The sequence below is a fragment of the Quercus robur genome, chromosome 1, assembly GCF_932294415.1.
Source record: "Quercus robur chromosome 1, dhQueRobu3.1, whole genome shotgun sequence".
NCBI classification, from domain to species: Eukaryota; Viridiplantae; Streptophyta; class Magnoliopsida; order Fagales; family Fagaceae; genus Quercus; species Quercus robur.
The window spans coordinates 48851216-48869432 of NC_065534.1; the positions used below are offsets into that span (position 1 = coordinate 48851216).

General features: G+C 35.0%; 1 protein-coding gene across 3 annotated transcripts; it reads right to left on the minus strand.

Annotated features, from left to right (window-relative positions):
- Positions 1-5032: 5032 nt before the first annotated feature.
- LOC126690989 (protein FAR1-RELATED SEQUENCE 12-like) lies at positions 5033-15323 on the minus strand. 3 transcript variants are annotated; one of them, XM_050386080.1, is made up of 3 exons: positions 15227-15323; positions 13126-13649; positions 5033-5364 (listed from the first exon to the last, which is right to left on the minus strand). In XM_050386080.1, the coding sequence occupies exons 1-3, from the start codon at positions 15276-15278 to the stop codon at positions 5140-5142; spliced, it is 801 nt and encodes a 266-aa protein (XP_050242037.1). In that variant the 5' UTR covers positions 15279-15323; the 3' UTR covers positions 5033-5139. The 3 variants fall into 3 exon arrangements, with proteins under 3 accessions (XP_050242037.1, XP_050242042.1, XP_050242044.1); XM_050386085.1 differs by lacking the exon at positions 15227-15323 and adding an exon at positions 14547-14711; XM_050386087.1 differs by lacking the exon at positions 15227-15323 and adding an exon at positions 14547-14706 and having other exon boundaries at positions 13126-13607.
- Between the last annotated feature and the right edge of the window lie 2894 nt (positions 15324-18217).

Sequence of the window (18217 nt, forward strand, 5' to 3'; positions counted from 1 at the left end):
TCTTCCTCACAGCTGCCTTTGCCACCCTTGTGTACTCACCCGACCTCTCCAAGAGTGAGTTATAATTGTCTTGAAGATTGGCTGTGTTTCCATCTTCTTCTGCATCTGATTCCTCAACAGCTCCAAATGATTCTTCATCACTATGTACTCCAAGCTCTTGTACAAGCAAATTCAACTCGTCTGAAGAATCAACATGAGCAATAGTCATAAAAGCGGAGTAATTCCCTTCTCCATCACAGCTTTCCTCAAAATCTGAGTCGGATGAGTCCGAGTCACTCAATGTGGTGGCATACACTTTGCCTTTCGATTTCAAATAATTCGGACATTCTTTCTTAAACTGTCCATGCCGTTGCATTCAAAACAAGTGACACCTTGTGTAGATTGGGATTCTTTTCCATCTTTCTTTTTGAATTCCCTTTTCTCCCTTCCTGAACTTTGGAATCTTCCTTCATCACCAAATTTGCCATTATTCTTGAATTTCAAGAATTTTCAGAAATGTTTTACAAGGTATGCAACATCTTTGTCAACCACATCTTCTTCCGATGAGTCATGGACTTCCACCTTCTCATTAATGGTCTTAAGAGTAAGAGATTTACTCTTCCGTTGATTGGGCAGCGACATTTCATAAGTCTAAAGAGAGTCAACCAGCTCTTGGACTTTGATGTCATCAAGGTCCTTGCTCTCTTCAATCGTTGTCACTTTGGCACGAAAACTTTCCGGCAATGATCGAAGGATCTTCCTTACAATTTTAGAATCCTCCGTTTTTTCTCCCAAATTGAACTTGCTTAGAATCACCTCATTCAGCTTGCTATAGAAAGAGTCAAAGGACTCATCCTCACTCACTTTTAACTCCTCAAACCGAGTGGTTAGCATCTGCAGCTTGGTATCTTTCACTTTCTTTGTTCCTTCGTAGGTGGTCTCCAATATCTCTCATGCTTCTTTGGCAACGGTAATGTGAGAGATCCTGTGAAATTCATCTGGAGACACACCACAAAAAATAGCATTGAGTGCTTTACTGTTAGCATTAGATGCAGCGAGTGCTGTCTTATCCCATGTGGATTTGGCTGCCTCAGGTCTGGTCCAACCTATCTCAACAGCATCCCAAACAGATTCATCAATGGAACACAGAAATGCTCTCATGCAAACCTTCCAAAAAGCATAATTACTACCATCGAAATATGGAGGTGCATTTAGGGATTGAGACCGATCCATCTCAATAGGGAGTCAAGGATCACACTATGGTAATGAAACCACTAAAAGTGCACCCGCTCTGATACCAACTGAAAATTCAAATAGTGTAAAAACACCCTTGAACGTTTAGACCCCTAATTTACAAATTAACCAATTCAAGTTTTATGTCAAACAACTAATGTGCGGAAAATGAACAAAAACTATAAAACAGAATTGGTAAACAATCTAAGCCAATTTAAAATCACAACCCATAGTAGATAATAAAAGGCAAAGATAAAAGGGAAGGAAGATGCAAACACAAGGACAACACGCGATGTGTTATCGAAGAGGAAACCGAAACCCTCGGCGTAAAACCTCTTCGCCGCCCTCCAAGCGGTAAACAATCCACTAGAAAATGTAGTTGGGATACAAGGACAGCAATAGACCCTCCAAGCCTAATCTACCCAGTGCACCTAAACCCTCCAAGCTTCTTGCTCCAACGAGGTTGCGCCGAACCTATTTCTTTTCTACCTTCCCGGATTCTGCTACTTTACCATAGCATCAACCAATGTAAATTGGTTCCTTCCTAACTACTTCCCAAAACACCAAACAACCCTCTCACAGTAATGGATATGGTGAGAAAAGGGTTTTGGTAAAATGCCTCTCAAGGTTTTAACAATGGAGAGGAAGAGAGTTGAGGAATTTGAAGAGTCTCTTATGTAAAGATTATGGATGAATCAATCTTGTTTTACTCTAGGGTTTTTCTCTCAAAATTCTCTCTGGAAGCTCTCATTCTTTTGTGGGTATAAGGGGTATTTAAACTAGGGTGAGAAAGGAATGTGAAACGTCAGGTTTTTCAAAACAGAGCTGGCTCGCGGCTTGGCCTCGCGACTTGACTAAGTCGCGAGATCCAGCCGCGAGATAACAGAACGGTCAGTTGTCCTATTTTGTCCTGTAGTGCTCCAGTTAGCATGACGCTTTAACTTCTGGCATGCTTGGCACGTGTGCTGCTTCTGGCGGTTTGCAGCCGCAAGTCACCCGCGAGATCCAGCCGCGAGACTTTGTTTTCTTGCATACTCTTGAGCATTCAACACTCTATCTCACTCACTACCCTTACAACAAACCCACCTAAATACAGAGTTACTAATTGCTGAAATACAAGTAAATTTGGCACGGAATAAAGCCAACAAAATGGTTGATTAAATTCAACCTTACAGTACTACTATCCCCTCATGCTAAAGAATATGGATTTGAATTTTCTTCACCCACTTGTTATAATGAAAAAAGTCTTGAGTTTCCCCCTTCACAGTTTTGGGTGAAACGTGCAGATTGGTGACTTCAACAACTCATAACAAAGCTTTGGTTCATTGTTTTGACTGCTGAAGTGCATGAATATAAATTGACTAAAAATTTGAGGTCTATGGATGAAGTGGTTCATACTATGGAATAGAGTGCACTGGCAGCTCCACGTTCAGTTCAAGGTGGTCACAGCACCACCCTGAGTTGAAAAAATATATATTATATATGAATTTAAAAAATTTATGATTTTTAAATTCTTAAAAATATTTGTGACCACCCTAAATTTTTTTAGATCCAACATAATCAAACTTAGGGCAAAATTTGGAGCCAAACTTGGTTGTAAACTAAAACTATAACTCTACTCAATGATTTTTTTTTTTTTATTATACATGAATTTTGACAAATCCACAAATAGATTACATTTTCTTCTTATATCCTCCATACTTGCAAAATTTCAAGAAAATCAAAGATTAAAAGCTATGCCATCAATCTAATATTTAAATTTCGAGTTTTTGTATAGTTTAAAATTATACATAAAAAATAAATTTATGAATTAAAAGTAAATATCATACGATTAACATGAAATTTGACATGCGTTTTAAAAATATAAAAAACATGCAATTCAACAATTAAATATTCAAAATATCTGGTCATGTTAATTTATTTAATGAGAGTTGTAGCCTTAGGGTACAATTAAGTTTGTAGCAAAACTTTGTCTTTAAACTTTAGTCCCTTTAACAATATATTAAGTCCTTACAAACAAAAACAAAAAGAAAAATCCCAAGAAAATTTTTATTAAACAAAAATTTTGATAGAGATGTAACTTGCCACATTGGTAATGAGATTATCATGAAAAAATTTCAAAATTAAAAAATTTGAAGAAAGACTTTATGTATTTGTGTGTGTGCGTTTTTTTTTCTTTTTTTGGATCAATATATGAAGTTCTCTTTTAATTAAATTTTGTGTAATTTAAGTTTCTTAATGACAATCCTGAAAAATATTCTTGGAGCCATCACTGATAGAGTGAAATGAATCTTCGTTAGATAAGCAGTATTCGTTTTTTTGAAGTTGTTCCAGGCTTCCATTTGTAGTATATACGTATTCCGAGCAAGAGAGCTCATGGTTTGTTCAGCAAAAGAGCATTACTTCAGGTACATCACAATTCTACCTTCAGCGTACACACCAAATTCCCTATTAAGCTGGTTCTGTTTCTAACCATGTCCTGTGCCAGTATTTTTCCTTTTCCAAGGTGATTATTTTTTAACCTAATAATGTAAACATGTAAGAATGACTGCTTCAAAATTATAATTTGGGGTCTTAGAGCATTCACAGTAAGGTTCTCAAAAAATAAAGCTTTCAGCAACTGAAAAATTTACTTTATCTATTTTAATAACTCACTTTATAATACACCTAACATCAAAGGTTGTAAACAATACAATAAAATAATATATCCCAACACAGTACATAACCACTGCCTACAACCTGTAAATCGAAACCCCATGAACCACCATCACCGACCCACAATCCATCATCACCGAGCCATGATCCACGATCACAGACCCACAATGGGGAGAGGCTGAGCGAAGGGGAGGGGGCTAGGCGGAGAGAGAGCTGGGCAAGGGGAGAGAGGGCTGGGCAAAGAAAGTGCTGGGCAAATCTGCATGTTCATCTATTTGCAGCTTTATCTGCTTTAACCTTGATGAAGGTGACAATAAGCTATACTTTTGTGACCGTGAACTTACTGTGCATGTTGCAATTTCCAAAACCAAAGAGTCAATATAATGTACAAAACTTAGAGCAACTTTATGATGTCCTCCACCTGTGTAAAATACACAAAAACATGTCACTGAGATTCTAAGTAATAACCATGATCCAGATCACATCAGGATGAAAATCCTACCACTAGAAATGTAAATAACTATTTGACTAATATAGTCATCACGCTCCCCTCCCTCTAAAAGAAATGTAAGTAAAAATAGAAACATTCCGCTGATCACTATCGCACTAATTTGATACAGGTCATGCTCCTAAATGATCTATTCTGTTATGACAAAATACTATTTTAGTCCTTAAACTTTACTAAAAGTTTATTTTTCGTCCCTAAACTTTAAAAAGTTTTTTTTTTTCATTCCTGAACTTAAACTTTGTAAAGAGTTTTTTGAATAGTATAGAGACAAAATCAAGGATGAAAAAAGAAATTTTTTTTCAATAACTTATAGATTAAAAATAAACTTTTAGTAAAATTTAAGAACATAAATAAAAAAATTTCAATAGTTTAGGAACAAAATATGAACTTTTCAATAGTTTAGGGACGAAAAATGAACTTAAAGTTTAAGGATAAAAAACAAAATTTTGGTAAAGTTTAAGAACCAAAATAGTATTTTACCCATTCTCTTATTACTAAATTACTAAATGTAACACAAATACCATGCCTCTCGCTGTCCATATGTACATTAAGCACACAAGCACTTGTATGCAATAATTTACTTCTCAACTCAAGATAAAAAAATTAAAAATTAAAAATTAAAAATTAAAAATAAAAAAAGAAGAAGAAGATAAAGAATACTAGAAATGAAAATAGTATTTATTTCAACTAAAAAATCAATTAAGGTAGATAAGTTACAATCTACTGAAACTACTTCAAAAAACAAAGAAAAAAATATTTATATTTTACAGTTTATTGCCCAGAGTATTTGAGCTTTTGACGCTCTTTCCTTCAGATGCAATCTCTTTTACACAGTCTGCTATGTTCTGAACCTTTTCAGACAAGTAATGCGTGTGGTCCTCAATGTGCTTAAATAGAATGTCAATGATTTCTCTATATGATGCAGACCGCTTTCTCTCAACCAGAAGCTGTTTAGTTAGCTCTTGAACTTGAATTCTCGTGTGCTCATTCTGCATGTAGTGTATTGGCAAAAAAATAAAGAAGGAAAATATTAGTTAAAGTCAACAAACACAAATGCATTGCTGATGCCGAAACAGTTACTAGAATTGATGTATTTATAGAGGAAAAAACATCACACACTATTTTGCATCAGTATCTGATTAGTTTTCAAAAGGTATATGTTCCTAAGCAATATCTAGAGGATACAAGGACCAGATGGTACTGCCATGACACAGTAATAATATGGATTAATACAAGTTCTTCGTACCAACCCCAAGACCTGCAATGGCAGATACTGCATAGAGCTCCTGTCTACACATGAACGGAAATTATAACATCCTAGGTGGCTTTAATATTATCTTATTTGAAAGATTAGGATTGTGAATTGTCTGCAATTGATTCAAACACACACACACACACATATATAAGATTTCAGTTTTATTTTCCCCCTTAAACACATCTAGCTCAACACAGAAACCATGCCCATCCAAATCCATTAACATTGACCTTCACTAATGATAGAAACATCTTTGTCCCAAGCCAAGGTGGAGACGTGGATTTGAACTAATGTGTTTTTGTTCCTATTGTAAAGGCAAAGGTACAGAGCAGAACGAGGAGCAGCATAGATAGCAGAAAACAGCATGTAGTATAGTATCAATTCTGTAAAAACTACATGTAGCTTAGTCTATATCATTAGTGGCTGAGTTAGTTGTGATTAGCGGCCACATGTACACCTGTGATTAGTTCATTAGAAAGTTAGTTTTAGCTTAAATCCCACTGGTTAGTTAGAAGAGGTTAGCTATAACAGTGTATAAATATCTAAATCATATAATCTATTGTTAGTGTAATAGTGTGTGATAAATACAAGTTTTTCATTTCTTGGATTCTCTCAATTCTTACTCTAGAATCTGTTTCTCTTTCATGGTATCAAAGCCATCAATGGCATCCTCTGCAAATTCAACTTCCTCTGCTACAAGTTCAAGCACAAGTACACACACTACAATTTCTACTCATGGAGTTAATCCTTCATTGCTGCTTCTGTCTAACATGGCGAGCATGATAACAGTAAAGTTTGATTACAACAACTGTTTGGTTTGGAGACACCAAATCGAGGTGATTTTGGAAGCTTACTCAATGATCAACTTCATTGAAGATAATCTTGAAGCTCCTGATCCTCTTCTTAAGGATAGCTCAGGGAATTATACCATTGAAGTTAATCCTGAATATATCCAATGGAGGAATCATGAACAAGCACTGTTCACTTTCATCAATTCTACTCTCTCTCCGTCAATTTTGGTTCTCACAGTAGGTCAAAAATCTGGTAGAGGAGTCTGGAAGATCCTAGAGAAACGTGTTGCTTCAGTTTCTCGATCTCATATTCTCAGCTTAAGGAATGAATTGATGAGTCTCAAGAAAGGTTCAAAGAGCATGAACAATTTCTTTCAACGAATCAAAGAAATTCGTGATAAACTTGGTGCTGTGGCAGTTTGTGTTGATGAGGAGGAGCTTATTCATTTAGCTCTTGAAGCTTTGCCTCTAGAATATGATGCATTTTTTTCAGCCATACGAACTAGAAATGATGTAGTTACTCTTGAAGAGTTGAATACTCTGCTAAATGCTGAAGAAAGATCGATCAAGAAAAGGTCTAATCTTTGAGATTCTTCTTCATTTGCTATGGCAGTTAATCAGTTCAATCAATCCTTCAACAGAGGAAAAGGAAGGAATGGCAACAATCTTGGTCGTGATAATGGAAGAGGTAACAACAATGGTCAATTCTCTGGTGGTCAATCTACTCAATTTCCAACTGGTCAGTCTCAGTTCTTTGGCCTATCCTACAATGGTCAAGGTCAGTTTTCCCCTTCACAGTCTCAATCCAAGTCTAGTTTTCAACAAGGTCAAAGACCTGTTTGTCAGATCTATGGTAAGAATGGCCATACTGCTCAGTTTGTTACCATAGAATGAATTTTGCATATCTTGACATCCTCCAGCTAAGCTTGCATCGATGGCTGCAAGTTCAATGGCTGCAAACTCTAGTTCTCATTCAAACCAGAATTGGTTCAGTGACACTAGTGCTTCTAATCATATTACACCAGACTTGGCTCAGCTCTCTCTTCATGAACAACCTACAGCTGGTGAGACTGTTACAGTGGGCAATGGGCAAGAATTACCAATTACTCATATTGGTAATGGTAAGCTTCTCACTCCTTTCCACAATTTCAATCTTAATAACATCCTTAAGGTACCACAAATTGCTTCAAACTTACTTTCAATGCATAAACTTTGTCTACAAAATAATGCCTTTTGTTATTTTGATGCTCGTGAGTTCTCAATTCAGGATTTACCTACGGGCAAATACAAAGGGTTGAGTAAAGATGGTGTCTATCCCATTCCACCCATTGCTTCTTTTTCATCTTCACCTACATCCTCTATCAATTCAAGTTGCTTTGTTGCTGTTTCTACTCAAGTTTTGCTTTGGCATCAAAGACCTAGGCACCCTTGTTCCAAGATATTGCATTCTGCCTTATCTGATGTACCTTCTGTTAACATTTCTCCTTCTAGTGATATTCTTTCACAATGTGTTTCTTGTATAAGTGCTAAAATGCACAAATCTTCCTTTCCAAAACATGTATCCAGTACTACTTTTCCTTTGGAATTAGTTCATTCTGATGTTTGGGGCCCTACTCCTATTGTTTCTGTACTTGAACACAGGTTTTATGTGATATTTGTTGATGATTTTACTTGTTTTACATGGCTATTCTTGCTTAAACATATATCTAATATCTTTAGTGTGTTTGTACATTTTAAATCTCTTGTTGAGAATCAATTCAATACCAAAATCAAAGCTTTAAGGTCTAATGGTGGTGGTGAATTTGTTAATCACAATTTAAGACCTTTTGTCTAGATAATGGTATTTCTCATCAACTTTCTTGTCCTTACACCCCTCAATAGAATGGGGTGGCTGAAAGAAAACATAGACATTGTTGAGACTGGTTTGGCTATGGTTCATAAGACTAATCTTCCTTTGTCTTATTGGTCTTATGCTTTCAGTACTGCTGTCTATCTTCTTAATAGGATTCCATCTTCTGTTCTTAATTTTGTGTCTCCTTGGCAGAAGCTTTACCTTAAGAAGCCTTCTCTTCATGCTTTAAAGGTCTTTGGTTGTGATTGTTCTCCTTTTTTGAAGCCTTATCCTTCTCATAAATTTGATCCAAAGTCCAAGTTGTGTATTTCCAAAGTTCCAAAGGCTATATCTGTTTGGAAGTCTCTACTGGGAAAGTGCATATTTCCCCTCATTGTATTTTTCATGAATCTATGTTTCCATCCTTGTCAAGTACAGATTCTGTGTCTTCTTCTCCTTCATCTCTTACTGCCTTTGATCCTTGGTTGGCTACTTTGCTTCCTTTCTCTATTCCATCTGCTTCTGATTCTTCTATTCCTGTGTCTTGTTCTCCATCTTCTATTGACACTGCTTCCTTACCTGTTCCTGACACTACTCTTGCTATTTTCCCCACTGTGTCTCCACCTCTATCTGCCCCTAGTGTTTCTACCAAAACTCATCCTATGCTTACCAGGTCTAAGAATGGTATTTTTAAGTCCAAAGCATATGCTGTTCAGGCTGACTATGCTGTTACTGAACCTCCTTCTTATGCTGTGGCATCCAAGTTCTCTCATTGGGTTGCAGCAATGGACTTAGAATTTGCTAGCCTTCAACAACAGCATACCTGGTCTCTTGTTCCTCTCCCTTATGGTGAGAATGTGGTTGGATGTAAATGGGTTTTTAAAATCAAGAGGGATAGCAGTGGTAATATTGCTAGGTATAAAGCACGGTTGGTGGCCAAGGGTTGCTTGCAGCAATATGGTTTGGATTATGAAGAGACATTTAGTCCTGTTGTGAAGCCTGCTACTGTCAGAATTTTTCTTGCTTTGGCAGTGCAATTTGGCTGGTCTCTTAAGCAATTGGATGTATCCAATGCTTTTCTTCATGGGGTTTTACAAGAAGTATATATGTGTCAACCCCCTGGCTACAAGGACAGTTCAAGACCTGACCATGTGTGTCTGTTACATAAAGCTATCTATGGCCTTAAGCAAGCTCCTAGGGCCTAGTTTGATAGCTTTACGACTCAGTTGTTTCATCTTGGATTTCATGCCTCTTGTGCTGACGGTAACCTCTTCATTCTCATTCATTCCTCTCATATTGTGTATCTATTGCTTTATGTTGATGATATAATCATCACTGGCAATAATTCTTCCTTTGTTACTGAAATTGTGAGTCAGCTTGGTTCTTCTTTTGCTCTTAAGGATCTTGGTTGCTTGAATTACTTTCTTGGGCTTCAGATTGAATACACAGATTCTGGTCTTTTTGTTCATCAGTCTAAGTATGCTCAGGATTTGTTTACCAAGTTTACCATGCTTGACTGCAAGCCTTGCTCTAATCCTTGTGCCTCGAATCATCATTTTGTTCCAGCTCATAGTCCTCTCCTCACTGATCCTACTGCCTATAGAAGTTTGGTTGGGGCAATTCAGTATATGATCTTTACTAGACCAGATTTATCCTACGCTATGCAACAAGCTTGTCAATTTATGAGCAAGCCTACTCAACATAATCTTGTAGCAGCTAAGAGGATTCTCAGATATTTGAAAGGGTATTTGCATATGGGGATTCATTTTCAGCCTGATCCTTTGCCTCTTTCTGCATATTGTGATGCAGATTGGGCTGGTGATCCTATAGATAGGAGGTCCATCACTGGTCTGGTTGTGTTTTTGGGTGGCTCTCCTATCACATGGTCTGCTAAGAAGCAGCCTACAGTTTCAAGGTCGTCTACAGAGGCTGAATACAGATCTTTGGCTATAACTACTGCTGAGCTTTATTGGTTGAGGATGTTGCTTAAAGATCTTGGTGTTTACTCATATCATCCTCCAATTTGAGGTGTGATAATGTTTCTGCTCTTGCCTTAGCTTCTAATCCTATCTTTCATGCTCGTTCTAAGCGTATAGAAGTTGATTACCATTTTGTTAGGGAGAAGCTTTTAAACAAGGATCTTGTGGTTGAATATATTTCTACATCTGATCAGTTGGCTAATGTCTTTATCAAGTCACTTCCTTCTCCTCGGTTTCATTTTCTTGTTCACAAACTCATGGGAGTCCCTCCCCTTCGTTTGAGGGGGGATGTAAAGGCAGAAGGTACAGAGCAGAAGGAGCAGAATAGATAGCAGAAAACGGCATGTAGTTTAGTATAAGTTCTGTAAAACTACCTGTAGCTTAGTATATATCATTAGTGGCTGAGTTAGTTGTGATTAGTGGCCACGTGTGCAACTGTGATTAGTTCATAAGAAAGTAAGTTAGTTTTAGCTTAAATCCTGCTGGTTAGTTAGAAGAGGTTAGCTATATAACAGTGTATAAATATCTAAATCATGTAATCTATTGTTAGTGTGTGATAATACAAGTTTTTCATTTCTTGGATTCTCTCAATTCTCTTTCTAGAATCTGTTTCTCTTTCACCTATAACAAAATGCACAATGAAGATACCATCCAAATACATAACAATTTTTCTGACTTTTGACAGCAATGATCTATACAATTTTCCTTTGATTGACAAAAGCTTTAGATTCAAACCAAAACATAATTTGCAGAAGGAACTGAAACAGGTATATACTTGGCTGGGCATAGGTCCCTGACTTTCAAATAGAATCCGGATTTTAAGTTCTAATCTAATCAAATCCATATGGCTTCCTAATTGCACACAAATAGGATCCAATGATAAAAGGGTAGTGTTGATATTAGGTGGCAGTTAAAAATACAAGAGGAAATGAAAAAGGGTGTAATGTGTACAAAATTTTGCCAAAGCAAGAGAACAACTAATGGTTAGAATACAAAATGAATATAGAATGAATCCCATTATGCAAGAATCCAGGCAGGATATGGGAAACTCAAGGGAATGAATATATGGGTTATGAAAGCTTAAGTGCTAGTTTGGCTGGGCTATAGCTTTGCACAATATAAGAAGCTCTAGCAACTTGAGAAGCAACCCTTCTGTTAGTTCTCAAAGCTTCTAAAAAATGCAAGCTGCTTTACCAAATAACTATAAGGTAAAGTATCCTTTGGTTAATGAACAGCTATGGAGTAAGCTAATGTGTAGACCTCATTGATTTTCCAAGAAATAGTAACTTATACTTCCTTATATGAATCTTGCTAGTGGTGGACCAGTATTTCCCAAATATGACTCTCACTTCAGCTTGAAGTGTGATGGTATCTTAAAGGATTATGAATTGTGTCTGTGTCCATATTGTTAACGTCACCCAGACGACCGAGTTGAAAATTTTCATTAGATTTCCCTAATATCATTATTTTCTCTCATGGAACTTTAACATCCAGTCCAACTACTGAGATCAACAACATAAGCAATAGGGATGGAAAATTTTGACCACACCCACTTGCCCACCTTAATCTTCTCTCTAAAAATGGGTAATGGGAAGACCCTTTAGGAAATAAGTAAAGATGAGCTTTTTGTTTATGTATAGCTTTTTAAAACCTCACTTATTACGTATTTTGAACATCCATTTGCCATGAGCTTTTTTGTTTAGCTTTTAGCTTATTTTGTTTATGTACAACTTTTTAAAACCTCACTTTTTCAAGTACAAGTATACATTGATCCATTTTAAAAGAAAAACAATCATCAAAAAGCCAAATAAGTTTATGCTAAACGGACATGTCTTACAAATGGATACTCACCCTTTAGTAACTATCTTACTCAAAACCTCACATCTCTGGCTGATAGGTTCTCACTTTTTTCTTTGCCACTTTCTCATACAATCCAGTTTTTAGTCTAAATACAGGATTTGAATCCTCTCCATTTCAAAGTGAATGGAGAGTTTCCATTTAATGGCTAAGCTTGAAAGTGGAGTAAATGTAGGGTCTAGATTGTGCTAACTCATTTAAAAATTTATAACTCTAGTTTAGTTTAACCATAGTTAAATTTTAAATAAGTCAGCACACCCGACATTTACTCCACTTTCAATCCTAGCCATTAAATGGACACTCTCCTTTTCACGTGTAAATGGAGAGGATCCTTATCCCTAAACACAACTCATCATTTCAGCCAAAACTACCCAAATCTACCTTCATGAGATTTTCAGCTGAAACTAGAGATCTTGAGCTAGCATTAGATCTCCATCCATTAGATACTCATATTCGAATGATAGTATCAGAAACCCGGAAAGATCCAAAAACATGGAGTTGCAGTTTTCAACCATTAAAGCTTATTCTCCACTACTAGCTGCAGATTTAGTCCATCAATCTAATAGTTTTGGCATCAACACCACAAATAGGGGGTGACAAACATAGTAATCACCAATCAGATAACACTAGGACATAACGGGATATAACCTATTTATTGAAATTTAGAACCACACACACACACTAACTATATATATATATATATCCTTCCCTTTTGTCCTAATAAATACCATATATGTATACAAAATTGTCATATTATAAAGACAGTAAAAAACTTTTTTAGTTGGACTCATGCAAAATTGAATTTCTAGGAAGGCAGGAAGCCAGGAACTACAATATAACTTTTCTTTTTCTTTTCTCTTCAAAAGAATTGGGATTTGATGCTAGTCGATAAGCATGCCATGGAACAAGTATATAATACATTAATCATACACAGAAAAGTTTCCAACATATCATAGGCAAATATGGTTTAGTGCCATCGCTAGACGAGAAAAGTAATTTTGCAGCAATATGAAATACATAAATGGTGAAGAACTGACCGGGAATTGATTATAGATTGATGATTTTCGACCCTTTCCAGGAACCAACACATGAGTGTGCTCCTTGACAAATTTTGTAACAAACCACTTTCCAGTGCTCAGTTTCTTTATTGAAAGCATTGCCTTGCAACCAACCCTAGTGGGAGACCGTGACCTCACAATCTTCGTACCATGCTTATCAGGCACTCGATAGCCCTCTTTGTTACATACCCATGTTCGACCAATAATAGATTTGTCAAGCCTTGAGCGAGATAGATTGCTTACACGTGGTATGAAACCCATACGCATTCCATATGCATTGTAAAATGCGTGTGCAGCAGCTTCTGATTCGAATTCTTGACCCACATATGGTTCGTCTCGTTCAACTGCAGTTGACTCTGCTCTAGAAGAATTTTGAGACATTTCACCGGTTTGTGCTAGATGAGAACTTCTAACTGTTGCAACTTCATTACTTAATCGAAGCTCCACATCAGATGAATTATCTAAATTCCAATCACAAACATTTGTATGACATTCAGAATCCACTGCAACATAAATTTTCAGAGCTGTTACCTTCCAGTTCAGAAATACGATTCATAAACCAGTGTCCATTAAAAATTTGAAAATCTTATATCCACTTTTGAATCAAGTATAATTTGATGAAACCAACTAAACTATCAGGGGAAAATTCTCAATTAACTTAATTCCAACTAAGTTGTGGTTGACTTCATGGATCATTTTTCAACTAATTGGATTTAGCCACAAGTTATCCAACCACCCCCCCCCCCCCCCAAAATAAAAAAAATAAAAAAAAAAAGGTAGAGGTTATGCACTTGGAATTCAATAAAATTGAATTAGATTTTAAAAGAACACAGAAAAGTGGAAAATAGAAACTGCAACAACAAATTGAATTAGATTTTAAAAGAATAACCGGAATGCTCTATATATACAACTAGTACTTTTCATACTGAAAAACAAGATCATGTAAACTAGACAACAGAAAGGCGTGAAAAAAAAAAAAAAAAAAAAAAAAGTTACATGAGTCCAAATTCAGCCAATTTTTTGGTCAACCTAGTATACATGTAATGCTGGAAAACAAACACACACACACACAAAAACAAACATAGAATAATTAATAAGTCCAAAAATCAGAACTTTTCAAAGCTGAGCCCTCACATGACCAACCCACTTTAATTTGAGAAAAATGAAGATGCTGTAAGCTACAGAAACCATGTGTGCAAGTTATTTCTGTTGAGATAGCAAAAACCCATTTGCTAAGAGAAAAGTTGGGATGCAAAGAGCTAACTTTTTATGTGTACACCACAAGAAGCAATTTTCGTCAGTTAAAACACAAAGAAACTCAAAATAATCAAAGTATGAAACATTGGTTCTGATTAAAAAGAGAGTTTCCAAAAAAAGAAACTTTATATAATTATACTTACTCATTGATTTTGTAGCTGAAGTGGTGAACCAGAAAAACTTTCACCTCCAAAAGCTATTGATTGAGAGAGAGAGATGGGTTTCTTACTTTGATCATTTTGAGAAACAGGTTACGGTAGAGCTGGGCACCGGGCAATATTTACAAAATAATATTATTTAAACTAATATTGTTTTGAAATTATTTGGGTTTCAAAAAAAAAAAAAAAAAAAATTGAACTATTTCTAAACTGTGACATATTGAAACCATCTAAAATTAACCCTATGAATAAGAGCAACATCCTTACCTCCAAAAAAAAAAAAAAAAGAGCAACATCATATAATAGCATATCAAATACCTAACTCTAAAATAGTTAAGAGCTTTATAAATTAATAGTATTACTTGATATCCTTTTGGATAAGAATTAATGTTCAAATATACCTTCTCATCTCCATTCTCAGTTGTCACAATTGAATTATATAAAAATTAGGTCCATGACTTCTACATGAACCAAGTGCCTCAATGTATGTATGTTGCATTTCTAAGATAATTTACTTTTAGCTCATTAGTAATGGCATCGTTTTGTTGGAAAACATAGTTTTGCATCTCATACAAAACATGCAGCGAAAGCAATACAATGATCTATTTTATTCATGAAAGATAATATATAATCTTGAATTTTAGAACAAAAAGTAGAAAACGTACCTTGATATAGTGAAATTCGAAAACAAGAATTGAGAAGACCTTTGATCTTCATCCTAATTCCACATGGTGCCCAAGATGTGTAGCCTCTCAAGCAATTCTAACGTACGTTCTTGTTCAAGAGAGATCAAAGAGAAAATTGTTTTCTCTTCTTTTAATCATATGTACGTTTTTTTAACTACCTAGGCAGTTACTTTATTTAATAACTCTTATTAAATAAGCAATTGATTATCTAATTGGGTTAGTCTTTTGGCCAACCCAATTGGGTTTTCGTATGTAGTTTGGGATAGGACCTAAGAGACAAATAAGGCTTTAGCTCCAATGAGTTTCGAGCTTCCATCAACTCTTGACAAGTCCAAAATTACCATTAATTATATAACAAGTACCACTATAGAAATATAATTGCACTCTAATCCTTATTAATAAATTATATATCAAGATTCTAATATAATATCATTTGACCTCTCCATGAAACATCCATAATGAACAAAGTCATAATAAACTTTACATTGTAAATCACTATTTTATTTCTTAAGTCCTCGGTTTAATCTTTTAGTTATTCATATATTTTATAAAATCTAATTTTATTAAATAAACTTTAGTAACTCTTTACTTGGCTGGGCCTAGCACTTTGAATAACCAATTTTCATTAAACTTATCTCAAGGGGATATTTCACATATTTATAGAAAGAGATTATGGATTTCATCTTGAGAATATATGTTCCCTCAACACTACGTGTGGTTTCCCAACATACTGAGGTTTTGACCATTAGATTAGATCTCACTACTGATATATCAAAACAACCTACATTTCATGATCAGGTTCACAATCCTCTTAGAATTGAGAGTCTATGAAAATAGAAGTCATGAGATTTATTATTCAGGAAACAGTTGTTAATTAAATAATTAATCTCATAGTAGTCCAGTTCAATGTGTGCCTTACACACTTAAGACAGCAACACATCAACTAAAAGTCTCCACTTTCATGATCAAGACAAACCATTATGTTATAGTCTTCACAGATGCAATGCCCAATTTCATCACCAACTACGAAATACATTTTTTAGTTTACAAGGAACTTGTGATTTATATCTTCGATAACTAAATCACATACAGTGCATCTCAAGGACTATATAATAATGTTCAATTAGTTCATATACAAATAATCTCATATAATTAAACAAATTATTTATTTATAAAATGCCAATAAATTGGATTTTAGGGCATAAACCCTAATACTTTTGTAGTGCCTTTTTCTATGATTCAAAATCCTCTCATCTCCACTAACATATACCTATCAAAAATAAAATTAATAATTTAAGTCAAAAATACTCTATTACCAAAGTAATAAGTGGCTTTTAATTGTACATAGCAAAAAAAAAAAAAAAATGGTTCAATAGTCACAATAATGAAAATGGAGGATCTGAACCTTGGTTCTCCTAAGCAAAATAAGTAATGCCATTGTGTTAATGATTTTCTATTAACTCTTTGATATAGTCCTAAGGTATTTGTTAATGGATTTGAATGGGCGTTTTCAAATAAATTGTAATAACTTTCAAATTTTTGCCAAACCTAAGCAACTACTATCAAAATTGTGATGTTGATGAGTCCCAAATGCACCCAACCTGAATCACTCTAAAATCAATTTCTTACTAAAAATAAAATCCCAAGTTGCTTCTGCCATCACTGTCTAAACCATTTGTGAAGTTCATTCATGCCTCAACTACTAGTCAAATCCAAAACCCTAGCTCCTAGACCTAGGATTATGGGTTTAACTGGTGATGGAATGGTAGTGAAGGTTTGGGTTTTGCTACAAGGAGAATGTGTGATATATAATTTTTTGAACCCCCTGACCTAGCCCCAAAATAAAAATTATATATAAAACTTTTTATTTTGACCCTCTAAAATAAAATTTTAAAAACTCTGATCCTAAATTTTATTTAAACCCAAATGAAATAAGCTTGAATATGATCATCTTAATGTTACTATAGTGTAACGCCCTTAAATCATAAGCAATAAAAGTTTATTTAATCTGAATAATCCATAAAAATATTAAATAAAAGAAACCAGCAACCTAAAATCTCATCACAAATGTCAGAGCTCTAATCTACCAAAGACAAAACATCCTCAAAATAATTCTCCAGTACAATGTTTAATGCCATAATAAAATCATAATAAAATCCTCAATTCCACAAAATAATTCGTAACTATTGTCTTCCAAGAGTCTCTACTCCAATAATTCATCTAATGTATCTGTAAGGGGAAATAAAAGGGGGGGGGGGGGGGGGGGGGGCGGGGGGCAAGATAACTTAATAAGTAGAAATCACTAACATTGGGGTGTGGGAACGAGCCTTTCAAATAAATAATACTTACAACAAATTCATAACTTCTAACTCATCAGTATTTTGTCATCAAATATTTCATATATAAAAAATAAAAATATAAAAAAAAAATCTTTATATTGTGAGCCATCATAATATATGTATCAATAGCATCATATAAACTATTTCCTAGACTTTTCTTGTGGTCAACATTTACGCCTCGTTGATAGGGTTGTGTTGTCCCATTTTAGGACTAGAACCTCCTTTTCATCCCTTTTCTTAAGGATGGTTCCTTTGGAACCTAAAGGTGCACTCCCTTTCTAAGGAGCTTCCTTTTTGGATCCTCAATAGTATACTCCATTGCTAAGGTGCTATCAAATGTGCGTTGTCCCCTTTTCTGGGATCGTCCCTTGCTAAGGACTAGCTGCAGTATGATTATCCCTTACTAAGAACTAAATATCATACCGAGCTTCTAATCACAACTTGCCATAGGTCTTCAAAACATATTCAATATGCCCACAAAAATAATCTATTCATAATTCTCAACAATATAAAGGTATATTAACACATACAAGTTTAAATAAGTTTAGGTTGTCCCACAAGTTTTTCATAAAATGAATAGTGAATGTGCACATCAAACATTTATAGGATATCAATATATTTATAGAATATC